The following is a 20,706-nucleotide window of genomic DNA, read 5'->3' as shown; positions in this document are numbered from 1 at the left end:
AGGTGGCAACCCTGGCTGGATCCAGGATCACACTGTCAACCTTCTGGGGCTTTCTCATGTATCTTTGTGGATAGAATACTGTGAATGGTGTGATCAAGGAACAACATTCAGCCAAAGGGAATCCCGTGGACAGAAACAACTCATTGCTCAGATGTTGATGTCAAAGATCATTGTGACGAACAGATATCTCACAGACAAGAAAATTGCAGTAAAAAACAATAGTGGTGCTCCAAACAATGTGCCCAAATGCACAACTTGATGTTGCTTATCACGGATGGGCTATAACAGTAGAAAGACGAAACTCCAGTGGGCAAAAAAACACAAAAATTGTAGCAGTAGAAAACTATCATCTGGTCAGTTGAATCCAGATTTCTTTTGCACCATGCTGATGGGAGGGTGAGAATTTGATGCAAGCAGCATGCATCGATGAACCCTTCCTGTCAGTTGTCAACAGTTCAGACTGGTGGAAGTGGAGTAATGGTGTGAGGATGAATTTCTTGGCACAGCTGGGTCCTCTCTTACCTGTGTAGGGATGCCCCAATGAGTTGCTTCAGTTCTGAAGGCCAAAGGAAGTTCAGCGTGATTCCTAATGGGTGCTTCTAATAAAGTGACCATTCACTGTATATCAAACTGATTTAAAGAAAATAAGGAACTCATTCTAGTAGGGAGGTAAGGGAAGTAAGCATGATATATCTTTTATCAGCTGCAGTCCTTGGCCAACCACTGTGTCTCACAAGCTTTACAAAGACCACATAGGTCAAAATGTCGCGCATGTTGGAGGAATAAAGGATTTTTATACTTCTGCATCACTTATGCTGCCGCTTTTTCTTGGAATTGGTTTGGTAACCATTGTGTCTATAGTCCTCAACATTGCCTGCTTCTTTGTGTTTCTTCAAAAGAGCTTAAACAGTACATCTTCAACCCCCAGTTTGCTGTGAAAATGTTGCCTGGGCGAGATCTTGTTAATGCAGTGTAACTACCTTGTGTCTAGTTGCTGAGCTCAGTCTTGCAATGGTATATGACCTGTAACATTAAACTGTCTTCCACAACCTCACCTTTGTAGCAGAGTTGGCTATTCCTCACCCAGTTGTAAAGCTCTTACACAGCTGCTTAAGCTACACCATTCAGTTAATGACTGTGTTTCAAACCTACATATGCAAATGATCATTACAATCTGTTTGCTATAATTGGTTATTCATACACCCGGCTACAAGCCTACAAAATCCCTGACTTTGCTGTAAGTGTACCTAGAAGAACTAATGCAGTTTTGAAGGCAAAGGACGGTCACACCCAATATTGATTTGATTTAGATTTCTTTATTGCTCATTTACTTTGCTTTTCATTAATTGGCAAAAAAAAACTATTACCACTTCCATTTCAGAGCATTCTTACATTGCAGCATTTCATTACACCTGCTTAAAGCTTCTGCACAGCACTGTGTATACATTTTTTTTTAAACTTTGTTCTACATTTTGTAATTTACTCCTAATAAAATTAAAAAAAAATATATAAAATACTACTGGAAAAAAATGATGCATACTATTTGGGTAGACCAATCAATCGAAAATTTAAGGCCGCCATAAACTTCAAAAGCGCTACATACACAAAAAGTTATCAATCAACTGCAACCAAGACCCTCTGATGTTTAAGGGGCTAAGATTTAAACCTATTAGCCAAAGAACAGTCATTTACTAACAAACCATAAAAAAATATATATATATTTCCCATCATGCTTTCGAATGTAATAGGTTTGTCAAAAATTTTTCATGATTAATTTTACGAGCACCTTTATTTTTCCATTGTGTTTACTGGCAAACACTTAAAGGTTTTTATTTGCACAATGCTGTAAAACCTTCATATAAATGGAAATAACTCCGATATTTTTAAAGGGTTTAAAAATGACCTTCATAAAGCAGACCGAGGGCTCCGGAGAGACAATTTTGTAAACAAGAATGTTCTTTCATGGAGAAAAATGTCAGCTTTACATTCTCTATAATGTTTTAAACTCTCCGGAAGCAAAACTTTGTAAATAACAGTAGTCCTCGTCAGCAAAATAAGTTTCTATCTTCTCCTTTCAGAATACCAATGCGGAGCTCCGTGCTGATTTTATTGTCTTGCTTTCTTTCCCCTCTTTGAATGAAGAAGTCTTTATATGTTGACACCACCACATGCTTAAATTTTCATTTTCGAAAGCTGAACAGTAAGGGGGAAGGATTTCTTTTCAAATACATCATAGGACTTGCTGCCTCTTGCTGAAATGTCCTCGTTGAAAGAGGAAAAATAGCACAATTTAGGGAAAGGAATTTTTCAGAAAAGAAGATCCAAAAAGAAAAAAAAAAAAATGTCACCGGTGGGAAGTCACTTTCAACTTTCTGGATCAAGTACAAGAAGTAATACAATAGGAAAATACAAAATAAAATGTACATGTAAAATAGTTTTAACTTGCATACCTTTTTTACAAATTACAAAAAAAGAATTTTTGGAATACCGAATAGCGGTTGAAGCCTTTTTGCTGTTTAGTGTGAAGACAACAATTCAAAATATGCGCAGATTGCCCATGTGACTTGAGGCGCCGGAGTTAAGTGTTATGGTGTTGTCCAAATGGTTGTTCAATTAGGCTAATGTAGGCAAGAGTTGTTCCGTCTAAACATGGCCACCAACCGGTTGAGGGTTTAGTCACACGGGCTCATCAGCGCCCACGTTACTGCAGGAAGAAGACGGCCGCACTTCAGGACAGACGTCTCTCTGCAGCGTCGGAAGAATGAACATATGACCGGCTTCATTGCCGGTCATGTGTTCTTTCTTCGGCGCTGCGAGGAGTTGTGTTTCTTTTCTTTTGTGTTTTCTATGTTATTCCCTGTCCCACGTAGGGTTAACTAAGGACCAAAGTACAAGGTCAGCTACGTCCTTGTCAGGGCGAATTGCCTGTGTGTAGGCAAGTCCCTGTCCCTAAGGTTATTTAGATAGGAAAAGAGTTCCCATGTTTTATTTTAATATTGTCTTGAATCAGTTTGTGTGTTTTTGTGCGAGATCTGTGGGTTACGATTCCAGCATGTCCTGGGTGGACGTGACAACACCATTGTCGATCCTAAACCAATCTGTGTCCCCATACTATGTTCTCACAACAGCTTCTTGATTGGTATGTAGGGATTTTATTAACTTGACTAGATGTGCCGACATATCAAGCTCTTGTAGGGCCTGCCATAGCTTGTCATGGTCGACACAGTCATAGGCCTTGATGTAGTTGATGATGCACATATAGATATTCTTTTGGTATTCTCAATATTTTCCCATGGTCCATCGTAGGTTTGCAATATGGTTGCAGGTGCCGTGTCCTCGCTGGAACGCTGCCTGCGCATTAGGGAGTGCCGCTTCAACTGCTAATCTCAGTTTTCCTGTATAATTTTGAGAAGGATCTTGCTTGCATGCAGAATGAGGGCTATTGTTCGGTAGTTGGAGCAATTCTGGGAGTCGCCTTTCTTTGGTAGAGGAACGAAGACAGATCGTTTCCAGCCTTGTGGCCATTGTTCTCACTGGTACTGACAGCAAAAGCCTTGCCGGTATGTTATCTATGCCTGGTGCTTTATTTTTGGCTAGTTGTTTCATTCCCATAACCACTTCTGACTCCATAATGGATGGCTCTAAGTCCACAGGTTCCACCTCATGCAATGGTCCAGGTATGTCGTTGTATTCATATAGTTCCACTGATGATTCCCTCGACCTATCCTTGATACTCTGTTGTTCATTCAGTTAATTCCCATTTTTGCCTTTGATTGTGCTGTTGCGTGTCAACAAAGCTTTTTGGGCCATCTTGATCTGTGAGAATAAGCCTTGCATATGGCCTTTCATGGATTCTGCTTCAAGTTGTTTGCAACGCTCATTCCAGTCCATTTCGTTATCTTTCCTTGCCTTTAGCTGAAAATCAGCATTTAGTTGTCAAACTTCTTCTTTGTTGCCGGCCACCTTTGCTGCTTTTGACTTTACGCCCAATTAATCTCATATTATGCCCCCTTGTTATAGTGTTTATATTTATACCTTTACTATATCATGTCCGCCTCTCCCTTCTTTCCCATTGTAACATATATAAAGGCTTCCATCATATTCCCCTCTCTCTTCTTTCCTGCTGTTACATATATAAAGGTTCAAAATGATGTCCTCCTCTCCGTTCTCTCCACCAGTAACATATATAAAGGCTTCCATCATATTCCCCGCAGTTTCCATTGTTTTAACCATGTATCCAGTTAGGATAAATCCTTCACCATGTTCAAGACACAACCAGGAGCATCAACTGTGTTGCACACTTTTGTGCCATCAGCAAACAGAAAGACCTTAGATGTTAAAACTTCTCCTATGTCACTTACCAACATGTTAAAAAAGAATAGAACATGGGACGGACCCTTGTGGTCACCACTTGTAACTCATCCCTGTTCAGAATACACTCTGATATCTATATTTTAACCAACTGCGAATCCACTGGACTATCAAAGCATTAAGTCCAATTTCCAATAACTTATCTATAAGCTCTTTATTTAGGACTGTATCAAAGGCTTTACTAAACTCCAAATAGACGATATCTACAGCACTACTACCTTCATTACCACTTTTGTGACATAGTCAAAGAAATTAATGAGATTAGTGTGACCTGATCTGCCCTCAGTAAAGTTGTGCTGCTTAGGGTCCAACAGGTTGCTCGTTTTTAAGTGGTCATCATATAACATCTTCTGTGTGGGAAGAATACACAGTTGCAATCGATGCTGTTAGTTTTGGCAGCCGATATGCAATTGAGGTTATGTACTGTCAAGGATGCAATCACGGGCATGAGATCCCAGTGGCAGGTGTACTTCCCATTACTACCAGTAATCACCTCCTTGACACTACATGGCCTTGTTTCTGTATTAGACACCAAAACTAATGACACCGATTGCTTGAGAATGGACACGACGGGCTGGAAAATAAATGTGAGAACTAGCAGAATTAGAAGAACAACGGCTATAAACTGTTAGAGAGAATTACAGTTGTTGGAAGAAGTGACAGGTCCACTTTATTCACTCTATAACAGTGTTTCCCAAACTCCAGTCCTCACGGACCCCAACAGGTCATGTTTGCAGGATATTCTATAGTAAGAACACATGTGGCCATGTCTGAGGCACTGACAATAATTACCTGTGCAAAACTGAGAAAATCCCGAAAACATGACCGGTGGGGGTCCATGAGGACTGGAGTTTGGGAAACCCTGCTCTATAAGAATGCCTATTACTAGGGCCAAGATCAGCAACCAGGGACTATTGGGCTTGAGGAAGCCCATGCTAATCTGTGTAGATATAGAATTGTCCTCAAGTTCTAAGGGTTGGCCTACTAAGGATAAGACTCCCTCTGAGGAAGCTGACATAGTAGTCCCAAGCATTTCTTCCACATAAGCTGTACTCACCGGTTTGGGCATAAGAAATCATCTATACCCTTGTTCCATGGGGGATGGAGCAGTCACTGGCCTAAACTGAAGCTACCCAGGATTGTACCGTATGCATAGCTGCTGTATTTCCTGTGTCAAATAGGAGAACCACATGGGGAATGCTTGAAAACTTTAATTCAGCAACATGTTGAATAGTGATGAACGAGCATACTCGCTAAGGGCAATTACTCGATCGAGCATTGTCCTTAGTGAGTACCTGCCCGCTCAAGAGAAAAGGTTCGGCTGCCGGAGCGGGTGACAGGTTAGTTGCGGCAGTCAGCAGGGGGAAGCGGGGGGGAGAGAGGGAGAGAGAGATCTCCCCTCCGTTCCTCCCCGCAGCTCCCTGCCCGCCGCCGGCAGCCGAACCTTTTCTCTCGAGCGGGCAGGTACTCGCTAAGGGCAATGCTCGATCAAGCAATTGCCCTTAGCGAGTATGCTCGCTCATCACTAATGTTGAACAAGATAACACTGAACAGAAGCACCTCAGGCTGGTCTTGTAGCAGACTTATCATGACTTGGCTCAGGTGTCAACGCATCATGACTTTCTTTGGCAGCTCCAGTATCCATCCTTTGGACTTAGTATGCAGTAAGACGATTCTTCCTGGTTGAACTAATTTGCAAAGTACATTTCTTCAACACTACAGTTCCATCGTTGGCATTATCTAGACCTCCGTCTCCTAATGCTGCTGCTCATTTGCCTCTAGGTCGTAGATTCCACCTCCAACACCATCTCGCCCCCTACATAAGTATCCTCAAAACTTGTTAGGCCAACAATACGTAAACCTAAAGTTGGCATTGGGTGAAGTCTTGGAAGCATTATTAAATATTTGTTATTCTACGGATTGAATCTGTGTAAGTTTTTTAGTCTTTATGCAGTACATTATTGGTTAAAAATTCAATCCCTGAGAGCTACAGTAATCTCAAGGAGCAATGCCTTGGGGGAAAATCTGTTGGTATACACTGCACAGTCTCTATGGACTGCATGTGCCTGCTATGAAAATAAATTATATATATATATATAATCCCATTCTATATAGAATATCTGCATAGACTTACACATACTATTTATACCATATCCACGTTTGAGGCATATGACATTTTAGTCATTTCTTAGTGCAGGTCTAGAATTATAAACTATCATTATGCAGTCATCTTGCATGGAGCTGCCACTCTATACAACTCAGCCGGAGTTACAGAAAAAGCGCTTGGAAGTCACACAGAGTTATATGCAGCCGCAGCACGCGTACATCTCATATTATGTGACGTGATGATGTGGTTAGTGCCGGCCTAGGGGCTCAAGGCAGGCTTGGATTGCAAATACATACAGCATTGTATCTCAACTTTTCTTCACCTGGGGCCAAGATTCAATTTCCAGCACATCTTGTATGTAAATGCTCTGGCCAAAGCCGAGTGGCTTGTTGGCGCCTTCCTGGCACCCAGCACCCGAGGCATATATCCTACCTGCCAACTTAAGTATATGTTACACTGTGCTGAGAGGTATAACTATTCCTGATCCATTTCTATGTACTACATCTCGACTATAAATAATGCCTTACTTACAAAAAGATTTTTGACAAACCATGAACTTTTTTTTTTTTTCCCCCAGAAATCACCTACAGTTGGGTGCTGAATGAATATCCTTCTTTCGTGGCGGAAGACAGTCGGCGCTTCATCTCCCAGGAGACAGGAAATCTCTACATCTCCAAAGCACAGGCATCAGATGTGGGCAGCTACATATGTCACGTGAAAAATGTCCTCACCAACACGAGAGTGATGAGCCCACCAACGCCGTTAACCTTGCGCAATGATGGTGAGTCCTCAGTCTCTATAGGATGCAATTCATAAGATATAGAGTGTAAATTTGTGACCCCTCCATCTCATTAACCCTTTAAGGACAGGGTATAGTGTAGTACTTAAGCAATCCAAGTCAAGAGATGTATCACTTTCTTATTTTTGTTTCTTCTTCCCCATTTACCAAGTACCGTAACTTTTTAATTTTTCCATTGACATGCATGGCCTCATGAGGGCTTGTTTTTTTTTTGGGGGGGGGAAGAAGTTGTACTTTGGAACTATGTAATGTATGGAAAAGCTTTAAAAATTTTAGGGGGGGAGAAATTTTTACTCAACTTTTTAGGAGCAGAAATTCCATCTGGCATGGGATAGATATTGTGATGTTTTCGGACTTTTACATACACGGTGATGTCAAATATATGGGCTTACTAATTGTTTGGTTTTTTTCATAGGGAAAATTTTATTTTAACTCTTTAGAAAAATCTTTTTTTTACACTTTTTTTTAGTCTCTATAGTGGACTTGAACTTCGAATCATTTGATCGCTTGCATAAATAGTGCAATAATTTAGTACTGCAGCATAAAGCAATTTTTGATGTTGCCTTTATAGCACTGTCATGGGCAGTACCTGAAGGGCATCTATGCGTGGTAGCATTGAGAGCCTTCAGTAGGCTATGGGCTTCCATGCTATCCCAGCAGCACTCTTCGATCGCATTATGGGGATGCCGATGGGGTGCAGAAGGGGGTTCAAAGGTGAGTGATTGAGAGTCCAGAGAGAGGTTTAATACTCACTGGGTGCCCCATTCTAGCGCTGTGTCCCTGCAGCTTGACTATTTCTGTGCACGCATCTCCAATTCATCACTGTAGAATTGGCGTGCGCAAAGAGAGTCAGTCTCCTAGCCCGGTCTTCACAGGCACACAGCACTCGAAAAATGTTTCCATCTACATGACCATAGAAGAACTAGTTAACTGCATGGAAAGCTGTAATTTTTATGGGTACCATTTTGGGCTATATATAATGTTTTGTATAACTTCTTTTATTATTATTTTTTGGGGAGGGGACAAGAGAGATGAGTACATCAATTCTGCAATTTCAGTATTATGGGGTATTACTTTGATAATATTAACTTTTTTCTGCATGTTTATATAATTACAACAATAGCAAAATTATACAATTTTTTTAGGTTTTCCATTTTTGCAAAATAAAAACTTTTTTTTATATAACTTGTTTTTGACAAACCCAGAATATTTTTCCATTTTCTCGAGTTGTTTGGGACCATTTTTTACTGCTACCATTTTGGGGGACATATGACTTTATTGATCACTTTTGTTGTGTTTTTGGAAGGCAACATTACCAAAAAAAAGCATTTTGGCTCCATTTTTATTCTTTTTTTGTTTTTTTACTATCACTTGACATGCAGGCAAAGTGTGTTTAATTTATTGTACAGGTTGTTGCAGAAATATCAAATGGTTTTTTTTTTAAATTAAGTTTTGTTAAACAAAAAAAGGACACATGCACAGAAGGGTTTTTTGTTAATTTTTTAATGGATGTTTTTTCACAATTTTTTTATCTTTTATTACTTTTTTTTATGTCCCTGTAGGGAATTTAACCTGTAACCCTATGTTTCCTCAAACAATACACTACAGTGATTTCTGTACTACAGTGTATTATCTCTGTTCTTTCAATATACATTTCATTGTCTGGAGTCCAATTGCCATGGCAACAATTGGATGCAGAAGGCTGATGAAACCACAGAGAGAGCCATGATCACTGTTTGATGCATGTAAAGGTTCAAAAGTGAGGATCGATGTTCTCTGCAACCTCACCATTGCATTGAGGCCCCAGAGCATGCGCCATCTACAGGCAGTACATGTATGGCTTTTCCCTGGAACACCCTCCCTGAGTTGATGTATATGTGTGCCAATGGGGCAGGAAGGGGTTACATTAAAAATAACATTTCAGTAATTATAGATATTGAAGGGAACTGAAATCTGATGATATATTTTCATCACTGTATGTTTAGTGGGGGTTCATCACTCGGGACCTCCACTGATCAGCTGTTTGAATAATCCACAGTACTCAGATGACCACGGTGACCTCTTCTCAGGACAATGACCTCACATTCATTTGTCACAAGGACTATATGCAGGTCAATCCCCTTAAAGTAAGGCCACTCTCACAAAAAACAGGGTGTCCAAAACTGCATTGTGATGGGTGATGGGTGCGTTAAAAAGCCCTAAAATGCACAAAAATGGAGCAGACAGCACTCGAAAATCATGGCGCTAGAAACACCATGTTCGAGCACTGGTCTGCGAAGCCCCATTGAAATCAATGGGAGTGTTGTACTACAGTTATTCCACTGTTTAAAACGCCATGCTGATCGCAGTAAAAAGCGGGCTGTGTGAGAGAAGCCTTGATGGGATTGAGCTGCTATCTCAGGCATACCAATGTGAAATGAGTGATGCTGTGCCTGGTGTACATTGAAGAGGCCCCTTTAAACAGCTTATTGGCGGGGTATTGGGCAGTCAACCCTCACTGATCAAATGTTGATGACCTATCCTGAGGATAGCTGAAGAAACAAGCAAAAAGGCGATCAATGTGTAATAAAGCAAAGTGGAACTAAACTGAAGCAATAAACAATTGGTAACTGGGACAATACAAAAATGGCAATTTGGCAGGCTCCTTACAGCAGCAACCACCTTGATAACTGGAGGATCCTTCAGTGAGAAGATCAGAAGAGAAGAGATACAGCAGGTTTCAGATGTGCTCAGACACAATTAAGAGACTGGGAGAGTCAGTGGCGTGTCAATCTGTTTGTGTGTGTGTGTGTGTGTGTGATGTGTGAGTTACATTCAGAGCTTGACAGCACCTGTGATGTCAGTTACCGGCTCTTAGCTCTGCCCTCTGATCACATGATGGTGACGTCATCACAGGTCTTTTATCCTCCTTCTGCACTGAATGAGGGATTATGGGCAGACTTGATCCCCAACAAACCCCTGTGGCCTCAGTAGCTATGGATACAGCACTACTCAGTCTGGCAGTCTGTTGTTTGTTGTGAGACAGCTGGACACCTGTGTGGAGACTCCAATAAATGACACCTCACAAATGTACACATACATAGCTCAGGTGCTGACAGGATGTGTGATGATGTCACCGTCATGTGATCAGTCACATGGTCTCTGAGCTGAATGAAGGATCATGGGCTGACTACATCCCCCACAAACCCACATGGCTTCAGTTGCTATGGATACAGCAGTACTCAGTCTGCCAGTTTGTAGTTGGACACCTGTGTGGAGACTCCAATAAATGACACCTCACAAAATGTCCACATATATAGCTGGCGGTGCATATTGACCAACAACATTGAAGCATCTTCCTTCCCCCCTATCTTCACATCTCCGGAATGTGATATCATGTAATCTCAACTGCAAATGCTGCCAACACCAGTCCAGCCTTCCTCTAATCATCAACAGTTAGCCAGTGTTGAAACAAACTGTTGCTGTCATGCAAACATGTCACCACAGAAGGTTCAACGCCACCGTGAAGCTAATACACCTTACATGACATAGCAACAAGCCACGATTTCACTTCAGCCAGCAGATGAAGTACATAAAACACATGCAGCTCATATGCAAAAGCTACGTAGCAGGGCTGTGTGGCGCATTGCACCACCAGAAACACTGGTACTATAATTTCCTACTAATTGCTAGTTTTTCTTATAAGGCCTGCCATATCACCTGCAAAGCACTTAGAATTACTGGAAGAGTGCAGCAGGAGGAGCCCAGTGGAGGAAAAAATACTTGGAGTGGAGCAGAAACGGAGCCGTAGAGGCTTGACAGTCAGATAAGATAATATACAAAGCAAATATCAACACTAGTAGATAATGTAAAAATAGGACCTCACCAACATATGACAGGAACAAGATGATGATAGTAGTTAAATGATAACACAAGCGGATTAGGATGATGATTATGATGATAATGGTAGTCTGATAATGGAATAGATGGTTGATGGAGACAGAAATAACAAACTGACAATACCTTACTCTAACACTAGCTCTCCCTGGTTCTTTTCCTAAACTATTCCTGACCATAACACCAGACACCACTGTCCCTGAGTAACCCTAAATTATCTCTCTTTGAAGCCCTATTAGACACACTGGTCCTGCAAAACAATGAAAGGGCACTACCACCCAATTACAAGAAAAGCAAACTTGAGCAGAACTGAACAAAAAACCAAAACAGGCCAGAAATACACAGGGAAAAGCAAAAAAAACTACAAGGCTAAAAAGCAAGGACTAAACTAGAAAACTAATACTATACTGAAAACAATCAAAGTTGGGTTAGAAATAAAACAGTAAAAGCATACAAGGAATCACAAGGCTCAGCTAGAGGCATGATACTAGAAGTAAAAAAAGGCTGGATTTAAACATACATAGTGTATGCTATAACCAGCAGCACACTGCAGAAGCCAGGAATATTTAAAGAAAAGCTAGCCAATAGTAACTCCTCTTCCAAACAAGTCTGGACAGCAGCAGTATGGTCAGCTGACCCACACAAATTAGCTGTAGGATAATTGCACATAGTAACTACCTCAACAACAAACTAGTAGACAGAAAATGATGAATCAGCAGCAGAATTCCTGATGTTTTTAACAGTAATGTGTAATATGATATACAGTAAAAAGGCAGTTACATTTTTTGTATAAATGGCTAAAACATTTGGATTTATGAATCTTTGTAATAAATATTTTTAAGGAACATACAACTGCATCTTCCTTATTTTGTAGTGGAGACATTACTACATGGGTTGGAGCTGACAAGGTCTACAAGTAGCTGTTATCAAGTACTAGATTAAATAGATTGTGGTAGATGGGAGTTACATTAACCCCTTAGTGACTGATCTATTTTTTTTGTCTTAAGAGATTTTCATTGCTGCATTGCAAGAGTCAGATTTCATTGACATATATCCATATGAGAGTTTGTTTTGATTTAGTCTTTAATGGCACCACACTGAGGTATAACATTTTTGGAGGGGCAGATGAAACCAACCCCCCCCCCCTTCTCCCACCCAGAAATTCTACCATTGTTTTTTTTTGTTTGGTTTTCACGGCATTCACCTTTCGGTAAAAATAGCATGATGATTTTCTTATCTGGATCGGCATGGTTACTGCGCTAGTAAGTTTATAGAGATTGTTTTATTTTTTAACTACTTTAGCATAAAAAAACTCATTTTCCAAGATAAGCAATTGACTCTACTTAAAGACCCATAATGTTTTTATTTTTGCAGCAACAGAGCTATGCGAGACCATATTTTTTGTGGGAATGGTTGTAGTTTTTACTGGTACCAATTTGAGATGCACATGACTTTTGGATTGCTTTTTATTGTGTTTTTTGGGAGGTGAACAAAAAAAATAGCAATACTGGCTTTACTTTTTAATATTATTTTTATGGCGTTCATCAAACAAGATAAATAATAGAGATGAGCGAGCATACTCGTCCGAGCTTGATGCTCGTTCGAGTATTAGGGTGCTCGAGATGCTCGTTACTCGAGACGAGCACCACGCGGTACTCGTCTCGATTAAACGAGCACTGACCATTGAATTCAATGGAGCCGGCAATACAGCCGGCTCTATTGAAAGCAATGGGCTGCCGGCGTACGCTGGATGAATTGTCGAGAAGAGCTTAAATATATAAGCCCTTCCCTGCAATTCATCTAGAAATGTGTAAAAATAAAAAATATATATATACCTACCTGGTCCCGGCAGAACGATGTTAGCCCATTGAATTCAATGGAGCCGGCAATACAGCCGACTCCATTGAAAGCAATGGGCTGCCGACGATCGCGGGATGAATTGTCGGGAAGGGGTTAAATATATAAGCCCTTCCCTGCAATTCATCCAGAAATGTGTAAAAATAAAAAATATATATATACTTACCTGGTCCCGGCAGACGGAGTTCAGCCGGCAGGCTGCAGTTCTCCTGAACTGCTCTGAACAGCTGTGAGTAGTTTTCAGCAGCCGGGGATTTAAAATCCCCGCCTGCTGAATGAGAGGCCTCTGATTGGTCACAGCCTGACCAATCAGAGGCATCCCTCACTCACACCCATTCATGAATTCATGAATGGGTGAGTGAGGGCTGCCTCTGATTGGCTCAGCGCAGGGACAGCTGTTCAGAGCAGTTCAGGAGAACTGCAGCCTGCCGCGCTGAACTCCATCTGCCGGGACCAGGTAAGTCTATATATATTTTTTATTTTTACACATTTCTGGATGAATTGCAGGGAAGGGCTTATATATTTAACCCCTTCCCGACAATTCATCCCGCGATCGCCGGCAGCCCATTGCTTTCAATGGAGTCGGCTGTATTGCCGGCTCCATTGAATTCAATGGGCTAACATCGTTCTGCCGGGACCAGGTAAGTATATATATATTTTTTATTTTTACACATTTCTGGATGAATTGTAGGGAAGGGCTTATATATTTAAGCCCTTCCCGACAATTCATCCCGCGTACGGGGTCTCACTCTTGCCGCTATTGTGGCTTAATAGTGGGACCTGGGAACTTGAGATACAGCCCAAAATGTAGCTCCTCGCCTGCCCTATTCCTTTCTGTGTCGTTTCCATCACTTTCTTGTGTTTTGCAGATTTTCACAAATGAAAACCTTAGCGGAGCACCAGTCATATACAAAAATACTCGAGTCACCCATTGACTTCAATGGGGTTCGTTACTCGAAACGAACTCTCGAGCATCACTGAAAGTTCGACTCGAGTAACGAGCACCCGAGCATTTTGGTGCTCGCTCATCTCTAATAAATACCAAAATATTTTCATTATTTGGGTCATTACAAACGCGATAATACTCATTATGTGTTGCTTTTTATCAGGTATTCTTTGGGGATTTTCTCAATTTAAAATGGGGTATTGTGGAGAAAAATTAGTTTTTTTAATAGGATTTTTTTTAAAATTAAACTTTATTGAACAATTTTTTATACTATTTTTTAGTTCCACAATAGGACTTGAAGATGTGATCATTTGATCGCTAAAATGGTATACTGCATTATTTATGAAGTGCATTCTCCAATGCCTATGATATCAGCCTATTAGACTCTGCCAGAGACTGATGGTTTACATGGCAGAGATGGAGGCCTTTGTCAGGCTTTGGGCTTCAATAGGAACCCATTGGTACCAAGCGATTGCATTGCAGGGTGCCGATGGGTGACAGAATGGGCTTCATCCCCTGTCATCTGCTTACCAGCTGTAGTTGCTGTTGGTTGTGGCATGTAAGAAGTAAAACTCTCTGAGGTTTCTCTGTTCCTGGCAGTTTACAGCAGGAGCTTGGCTGTCACTATTCAGCCAATCCACTGCTTTAAAAATATGCATGTGCAGACTTAAAGACTGTCGCAAAAAGGCATGTTGGCGGTTACTTAGGGGTTAATAGAAGACTCTGTACTTGACACTTTCCTTGGCTAGTCTCAAAGTCCCTTCTTATGGAGGATTGTCTCACTACAGCCACTGGTCAGGCTGGTACACGGAAGGTCCTCTCACGCAGGCTCCAGACGAAGTCCTCTTGTTCTGTAGATAGATCTTCCTTGCCGCTGAGCCTTGTCTTTTGAGTATGATATTTTACAGACTCCCATCTATTGGATGGGAATTCTGTCTTATCTATTGAATTTGCTTGGCTACATGGGCACTCTGCTGTGTCATACACATTTAACACTGTTGACAATTTTAACTCATCCCCCAGTCCCATCCATATGGGGGCCTTCTAACCTAGGGTTCTTCTAAAAGGCCACCAGCCTTACACCAACCAAACATAGCATTAATAAATGAACATGTTGTACAACATAATATTAGTATATAGTACACCCTTGTAATCTTCTAGCAAATTGTTGTTCCACCTTCCTTACTTACACATCCTCTGAAAGATGTTCAGAAAACTGTTCAGTGCCCTAAGAACAATAGATTGAAGAGGGCGGGAGGGGGAGGGGAGGAGGAGGTGATGCAGATGCAGTATTCCCCTACCTAGATGCTATGAGAGGGCAGGAGGAGGGGATGCAGTTGCAGTATTCCTCTACCTAGATACTATGAGAGGGGAGGAGGTGATGCAGATGCAGTATTCCTCTACCTAGATACTATGAGAGGGGAGAAGGAGGGGATGCAGCTGCAGTATTTCTCTACCTATATGCTATGAGAGGGGAGGAGGGAGGGATGCAGCTGCAGTCTTCCTCTACCTAGATGCTATGAGAGGGGAGGAGGAAGGGATGCAGCTGAGGTATTTCTCTACCTAGATGCTATGAGAGGGGAGTAGTATGTGAGTAACATCTGATAGCCTCTGAGCAAATAGCAGAGCGCTAACATCATGCCAGGAAAAACCCAGCCACTTCTGGAGAGAGAAAATATGCATTTACAGAAAGCTGCGAAGGGAAGAAAAAAGACCCAAAATATGCAGGTTACATACAGCATGCCTGGCTTCACTATATCTAATTCACATTTACAGCTTTTATATTCCAATTTTTATGTTTGATGTGGTCTTCTGTGAACTGTGAATAAAACGACCTTCAATTGACCTTTAATAGCTAAATGTTATAATGGACTATTCCATGTTCATATATTATGATTTATTGGACTGGGCCATGAAGTAGATTTATGAGACCCCACTAATCATACTATATCCCCCTCCCTTATATTTTCATCTATGAAAATAGGGAATGATATTAAATCTTTATGTCATTTTCTGCGAGATTCTATGAATTCAGCTGTTATCAATCTTTAACTTTCCTATACATCTCAAAGGGAAACCTATCTTCATGATACCAAGCAAATTAAATAAAAACATTAAAAAAAATCCTTGAATAGTTTCTCACTAAAATGAATATCTCGTTTGTAGAATGTCCTTGACTATCATTCATTCTGTGCAATTCAATTTCACCTCAAGCGAGCTTATAAAAACAATTTAATATTCTATCTATAAAAATAGATTAGAAGTCCCCTTTTGTAATAAAACATTACTATATTAACTTTCTTCACTTTTATTGGTAATTTATAGAAAGTAATTTTTATTTGGAACCCAATGGAGTTAACAAAATATTACGTGTTTTATCAACTGGATCTGGATCATTTCAAATGCAGAATATGTAGCATTGTGGCTGACGAGGGTGTATATTCATAGATGCAAACCATGCAGCTGCTAAGCTTGGAGAGAAGAGGCTTGGTCCTGGTTGGTCCTCTCTCCACAGTATCTGTTAAGTTGACCCAGGAGATGTAAATTGTCCCAGGGAATTCGAAATAATCATTAACAAAGCAAGAGCCCATTTCTTATCTTTGCTTTGAGGCATAAAGTATCCTTAAGAGATGTCAGGAAAGGGGTATTACAGTCTTGGCAATATGTCCCCTATCCATTGATCCAGGAAAATTGTCCCTGGCATGTCATTGAATATTGACAGCAGTGGCCATGCTTGGGAATCTGTAGCTGTCCCAATCACTTCAATGGGACCTCCAGAGATTGTCGAGCATTTGAACTTGGCTATCTCCGGAACTCTCATTGAAGCAACCATCATTATCAAAGCTTGGGAAGACATAGTGAGGGATTTCTTTGGATAAGTGGGGGTCCCAGTAGTATAACTCCCATTGATTGGCAAGGTATCCATCATCCTGTGATAGAGGATAGCTTACCGAGACTGGAATACCCATTTAATTTCACCTATCGATCACAAATGTGGCTCATCCACCAGACTCAACATGTAGAAAAGAGTAGGGTCATAACTAGAGATGAGTGAACGTGCTCGTCTAGTGCAATTACTTGAACGAGCATCGCTTTTTTCGCGTAACTGTCTACTCGGGCGAAAAGATTCTGGGGGGCGCCAGGGTGGGAAAGTGGGGATCTCTCTCTCTTTTTCTCTCCCCCCGCAAACACCCGCTCACCCCCGGCGCCCCCCGAAACGTTTCACCCAATTAGGCAGTGACTCGAAAAAAGCGATGCTCGTTCGAGTAATTGCTCTAAACGAGCACGCTCGCTTATCTCTAGTCATAACCATCAGACCTCCAAAGTTTTGCTTCATTCCTTCGAACACCACAGCTCTTTCTTTCTCATGAGTAGTGGGGATTGTATCCAAGCTGTAAAGCTTCTCTGATCACATGTTAATGATATATACCAGGATTTTGCCATCAAGCTTCAAAAGAACAGAATGCCCCTTTATTGCTACAACAGATCTTCCCCTCCTGTTTTTCTTTTTTTTTACCTTAGCCTCCCTCCTGCAACTTTTCCATTAATTTGACTTCTGGAAGGGGTGGGTGCGGGTTGGCAGCCAGACAGCTTTATGTTCCAGTTTTTTCTGTTATGGCTCCTTTATTTGGATTCTAAGGGGTGAAAAGTGGAACAGGCACTTCTGAACTTGTCTTTCTTCTGCTCTTGAGGGTGGGCAGACAGGTAGTTAGAAGAGGTTGATTTCCATGGGCATTTGAAAGTTTGTGGAGTTGGAGAATATTGAATGGTAGAGCATAAAGCACTAGAAAAGTCTTGAATCCTAGAGTGTAAGAAGGTAATTTGAGTGGTAGAGATGAGATTGTAATTGGCAGAGCACAGGTTCCTCGTAGGGTGGAATTTGTGAATTGGAGTAGAAGTGTAAGGCGGAGCAGAATTGGATAGTGCTTTGTACATTAGGTTAGAGGGATTTTTGAAGCTCTATGTGACAAACAGCCAAAAAGATGTACAGTTCATTTTAGCAAAAAGGTTTTCATAAAAACCAGCACATCAGATACAGAGAACGTATTGTACTGTACTTTAATTCATAGCAACGAGTTAAAGGTAATTTTTTTATTGATTGCCTATTCTTGTGATAGATTATCAATAGTCGATCAGCGGTGGTCCACCACTTGGGATTTGTTGATCTTTGGACCTGCTGTTGGCCGGACATCATTATCAGTGGCCAAGGCCAGAAGTGTAACAGCAGTCTTCACTCCCACTGAAATCAAGTCTAATCGGAGGCATCACTCTCATTGATTTCAATAGGAGTGAAATCAGTTATTACACTTCTAGTCCTGACCATCGATAACGATGTCCAGCCCATTGCACTGACAGCATATCCAATGATCAACAGATTGGCTGGTATCACAAGTGGCGGACCACCGCTGATGAACTATTGCTGCTTGATCGCAAAAATAGGTCGTCAGTAGTAAAGTATTTCAATTTGCCTTTAAAGGGGTTGCATCATGAAGGACATATGGGGATTCTAGAAAGGATCAACCTCTGGGGACTCTAAAGAATAAAACTGAAATGAAACTATGACCAGCATCCAAAGAAAAAAGTAATTCCTTTTTATTGAATCTTCTTAAAATACATTATTGGTAGTGGTGTAGAAAAAGCATGCTCAGCTTACGCATTACTGACCAGCTTGGTTCTTACTCATAGCCTCCTATACTAAGACTAAGAGTACGGACCAAGCTGGTCAGAAACCTGAAAGTGTGATTTTTGCCACTACTAATAATGTATTTTAAGAAGATTTAACAAAGAGCAATGACTTTTATCCATGGATGGCATCTATATTCCAAGCACCAGAAGAGTGTTGTACTATGCAGTGAATTTGGTACGTTGGCAAGACTTGCCTGGCTGTTTCTGGATTCCAAAAGGTGACCGTCGTTCTGGAGGACTTGGCCTGTTCATATATCACATGGTCAGTAGAGATGAGCGAGTATACTCGCTAAGGCACATTACTCGAGCGAGTAATGCCTTAGCCGAGTATCTCCCCGCTCGTCTCTAAAGATTCGGGGGCTGGCGCGGGTGACAGGTGAGTTGCGGCGGGGAGCGGGGGGGAGAGAGGGAGAGATCTCCCCTCCGTTCCTCCCCGCTCTCCCCCGCCGCTCCCTGCCTCCCGTCGGCCCCCGAATCTTTAGAGACGAGCGGGGAGATACACGGCTAAGTCACTACTCGCTCGAGTAATGTGCCTTAGTGAGTATACTCGCTCATCTCTAATGGTCAGCCATTTATTTGTACGGTCGTTACTGTATGTAATACTATATACTCTAGTCACCGAGCCAGTTGTGTTTACTAGACAGTAATTTTAATTGAGTCCTAAGCACACAACAAGTAAGCACAATCTTGCATAGTCCTCTACAATGTTCCTTATTCCGCTATGTTCCTCCAAGAAGTGCTTGGTCTACAAAGTACATTAGTAAGCTACTTTAGCCCCTTAAAAAGTAATTATAGATCCCCTATAAACCAAATATTTTAGTTCACCCATAATGGCTGCTCGTTTTTCTGTGCACTAAACCCTGCATGGTTTTAAGTAACAGCAATCTTTATATATGGTGTCCTTACTGCAGGATCATAACCTGTAACACACCTATGTTCCGAAGGGCACAGGCAGTAAAGTTTTACAACTCAAGTATTAACGGAAAAAAGAAAAATGATTAGAAGTAATAAATGTAAGCTAAACTGTAGTAAAACATGATACGCATCTCTCTATGGGTTTCCAAATGGGCAAAACTACACATTTAACTCAAACCTTCAATAAACAAGGGTGCAATGAGAAGACTTTTATGGTCCTACTAACCTTAGGAATGACTAGTACAATTCATTTTAAGCAGGTTCTTTCACTATGGGGGCAATAAATAAGAGCCATCAAGAACAAGAGTGTTTTTCTTCCTGTTCGTTCCTCTCAATGCTTTTATACAGTATGCACACCATGTATTAAGTTGTAGTTATGGTTGTGGTAACATCCAATATATTTCCTATACCTCTAATATCAAAAAATTCTCATATAATGCAAAAGGCAAAAAAAGCCCCTAAAGATCATTAATTAAATGTGTTTAACATTAAATATATTGCGTTTATTCCCTAAATCAGTAGTACACGGGAAACGGTACTGACCCGCGGTGCGATTCTGGTTCAACATTAAACCCGATTCTTTTGGGCAGGCATACCAATGAAATAACAGTCAGCCTTTCTAATCAGGCCGTCGTTCATCTATGAATGATGGCCTGTTAGCTGTGAATGGAGGCGGGCCGACGGAACGATCTACAGCCCACTTGGACATTATTCACTTAGCGATCCTCATCCCATGTAAAAGGAGCCTAAGCTTATTAAAGTTTTATTCTTTACTCCAAAAGATTAGAATACCAAAGAAAACGACAAAAGAAAAGAAAAACACAGAAGACCTAAACTTACAGCAGGTTCTTAAAGACTTTACTTCCCTAAGGCTGGGCTCACAAGACTGTATATCTCAAAGTTCAAGCTGCGATCTATACATGCGCGGCTCACAATCAGTACGCAGTGCTGTGTGCTGCCCATTGCCATGTACTATCTTGGTGTATATGCGCGTCTCATAGGCGTCAAGGTAGAACATGCTGAGATTTTTCTTGCACACGTATTTTTCATTTCAGCGGTAACATGGCCACCTACGGGAGATTGACACAGCATATTCTGCACGCAAAACGCATACGGAATAGTCGTGTGAGCCTGGCCTAAGGCTGTGTG

The 20,706-nt window shown here is 41.2% G+C and overlaps 1 protein-coding gene across 1 annotated transcript in view; it reads left to right on the top strand.

The window, feature by feature from the left end:
• The window catches only part of CNTN5 (contactin 5), an 802,468-nt gene that overhangs the window by 393,067 nt on the left and 388,695 nt on the right, over positions 1-20,706 (top strand). The window contains exon 7 of the mRNA XM_066586592.1: positions 7,056-7,259. Coding sequence (XP_066442689.1) covers positions 7,056-7,259 — 204 coding nt within the window. The remainder of the gene's footprint in view (positions 1-7,055; positions 7,260-20,706) is intronic.

This window comes from Eleutherodactylus coqui, chromosome 1 (genome assembly GCF_035609145.1).
Source record: "Eleutherodactylus coqui strain aEleCoq1 chromosome 1, aEleCoq1.hap1, whole genome shotgun sequence".
Classification (NCBI taxonomy): domain Eukaryota; kingdom Metazoa; phylum Chordata; class Amphibia; order Anura; family Eleutherodactylidae; genus Eleutherodactylus; species Eleutherodactylus coqui.
Note: the sequence above shows the minus strand (reverse complement) of the source record. Positions and strands in the feature narration are given on the sequence as shown.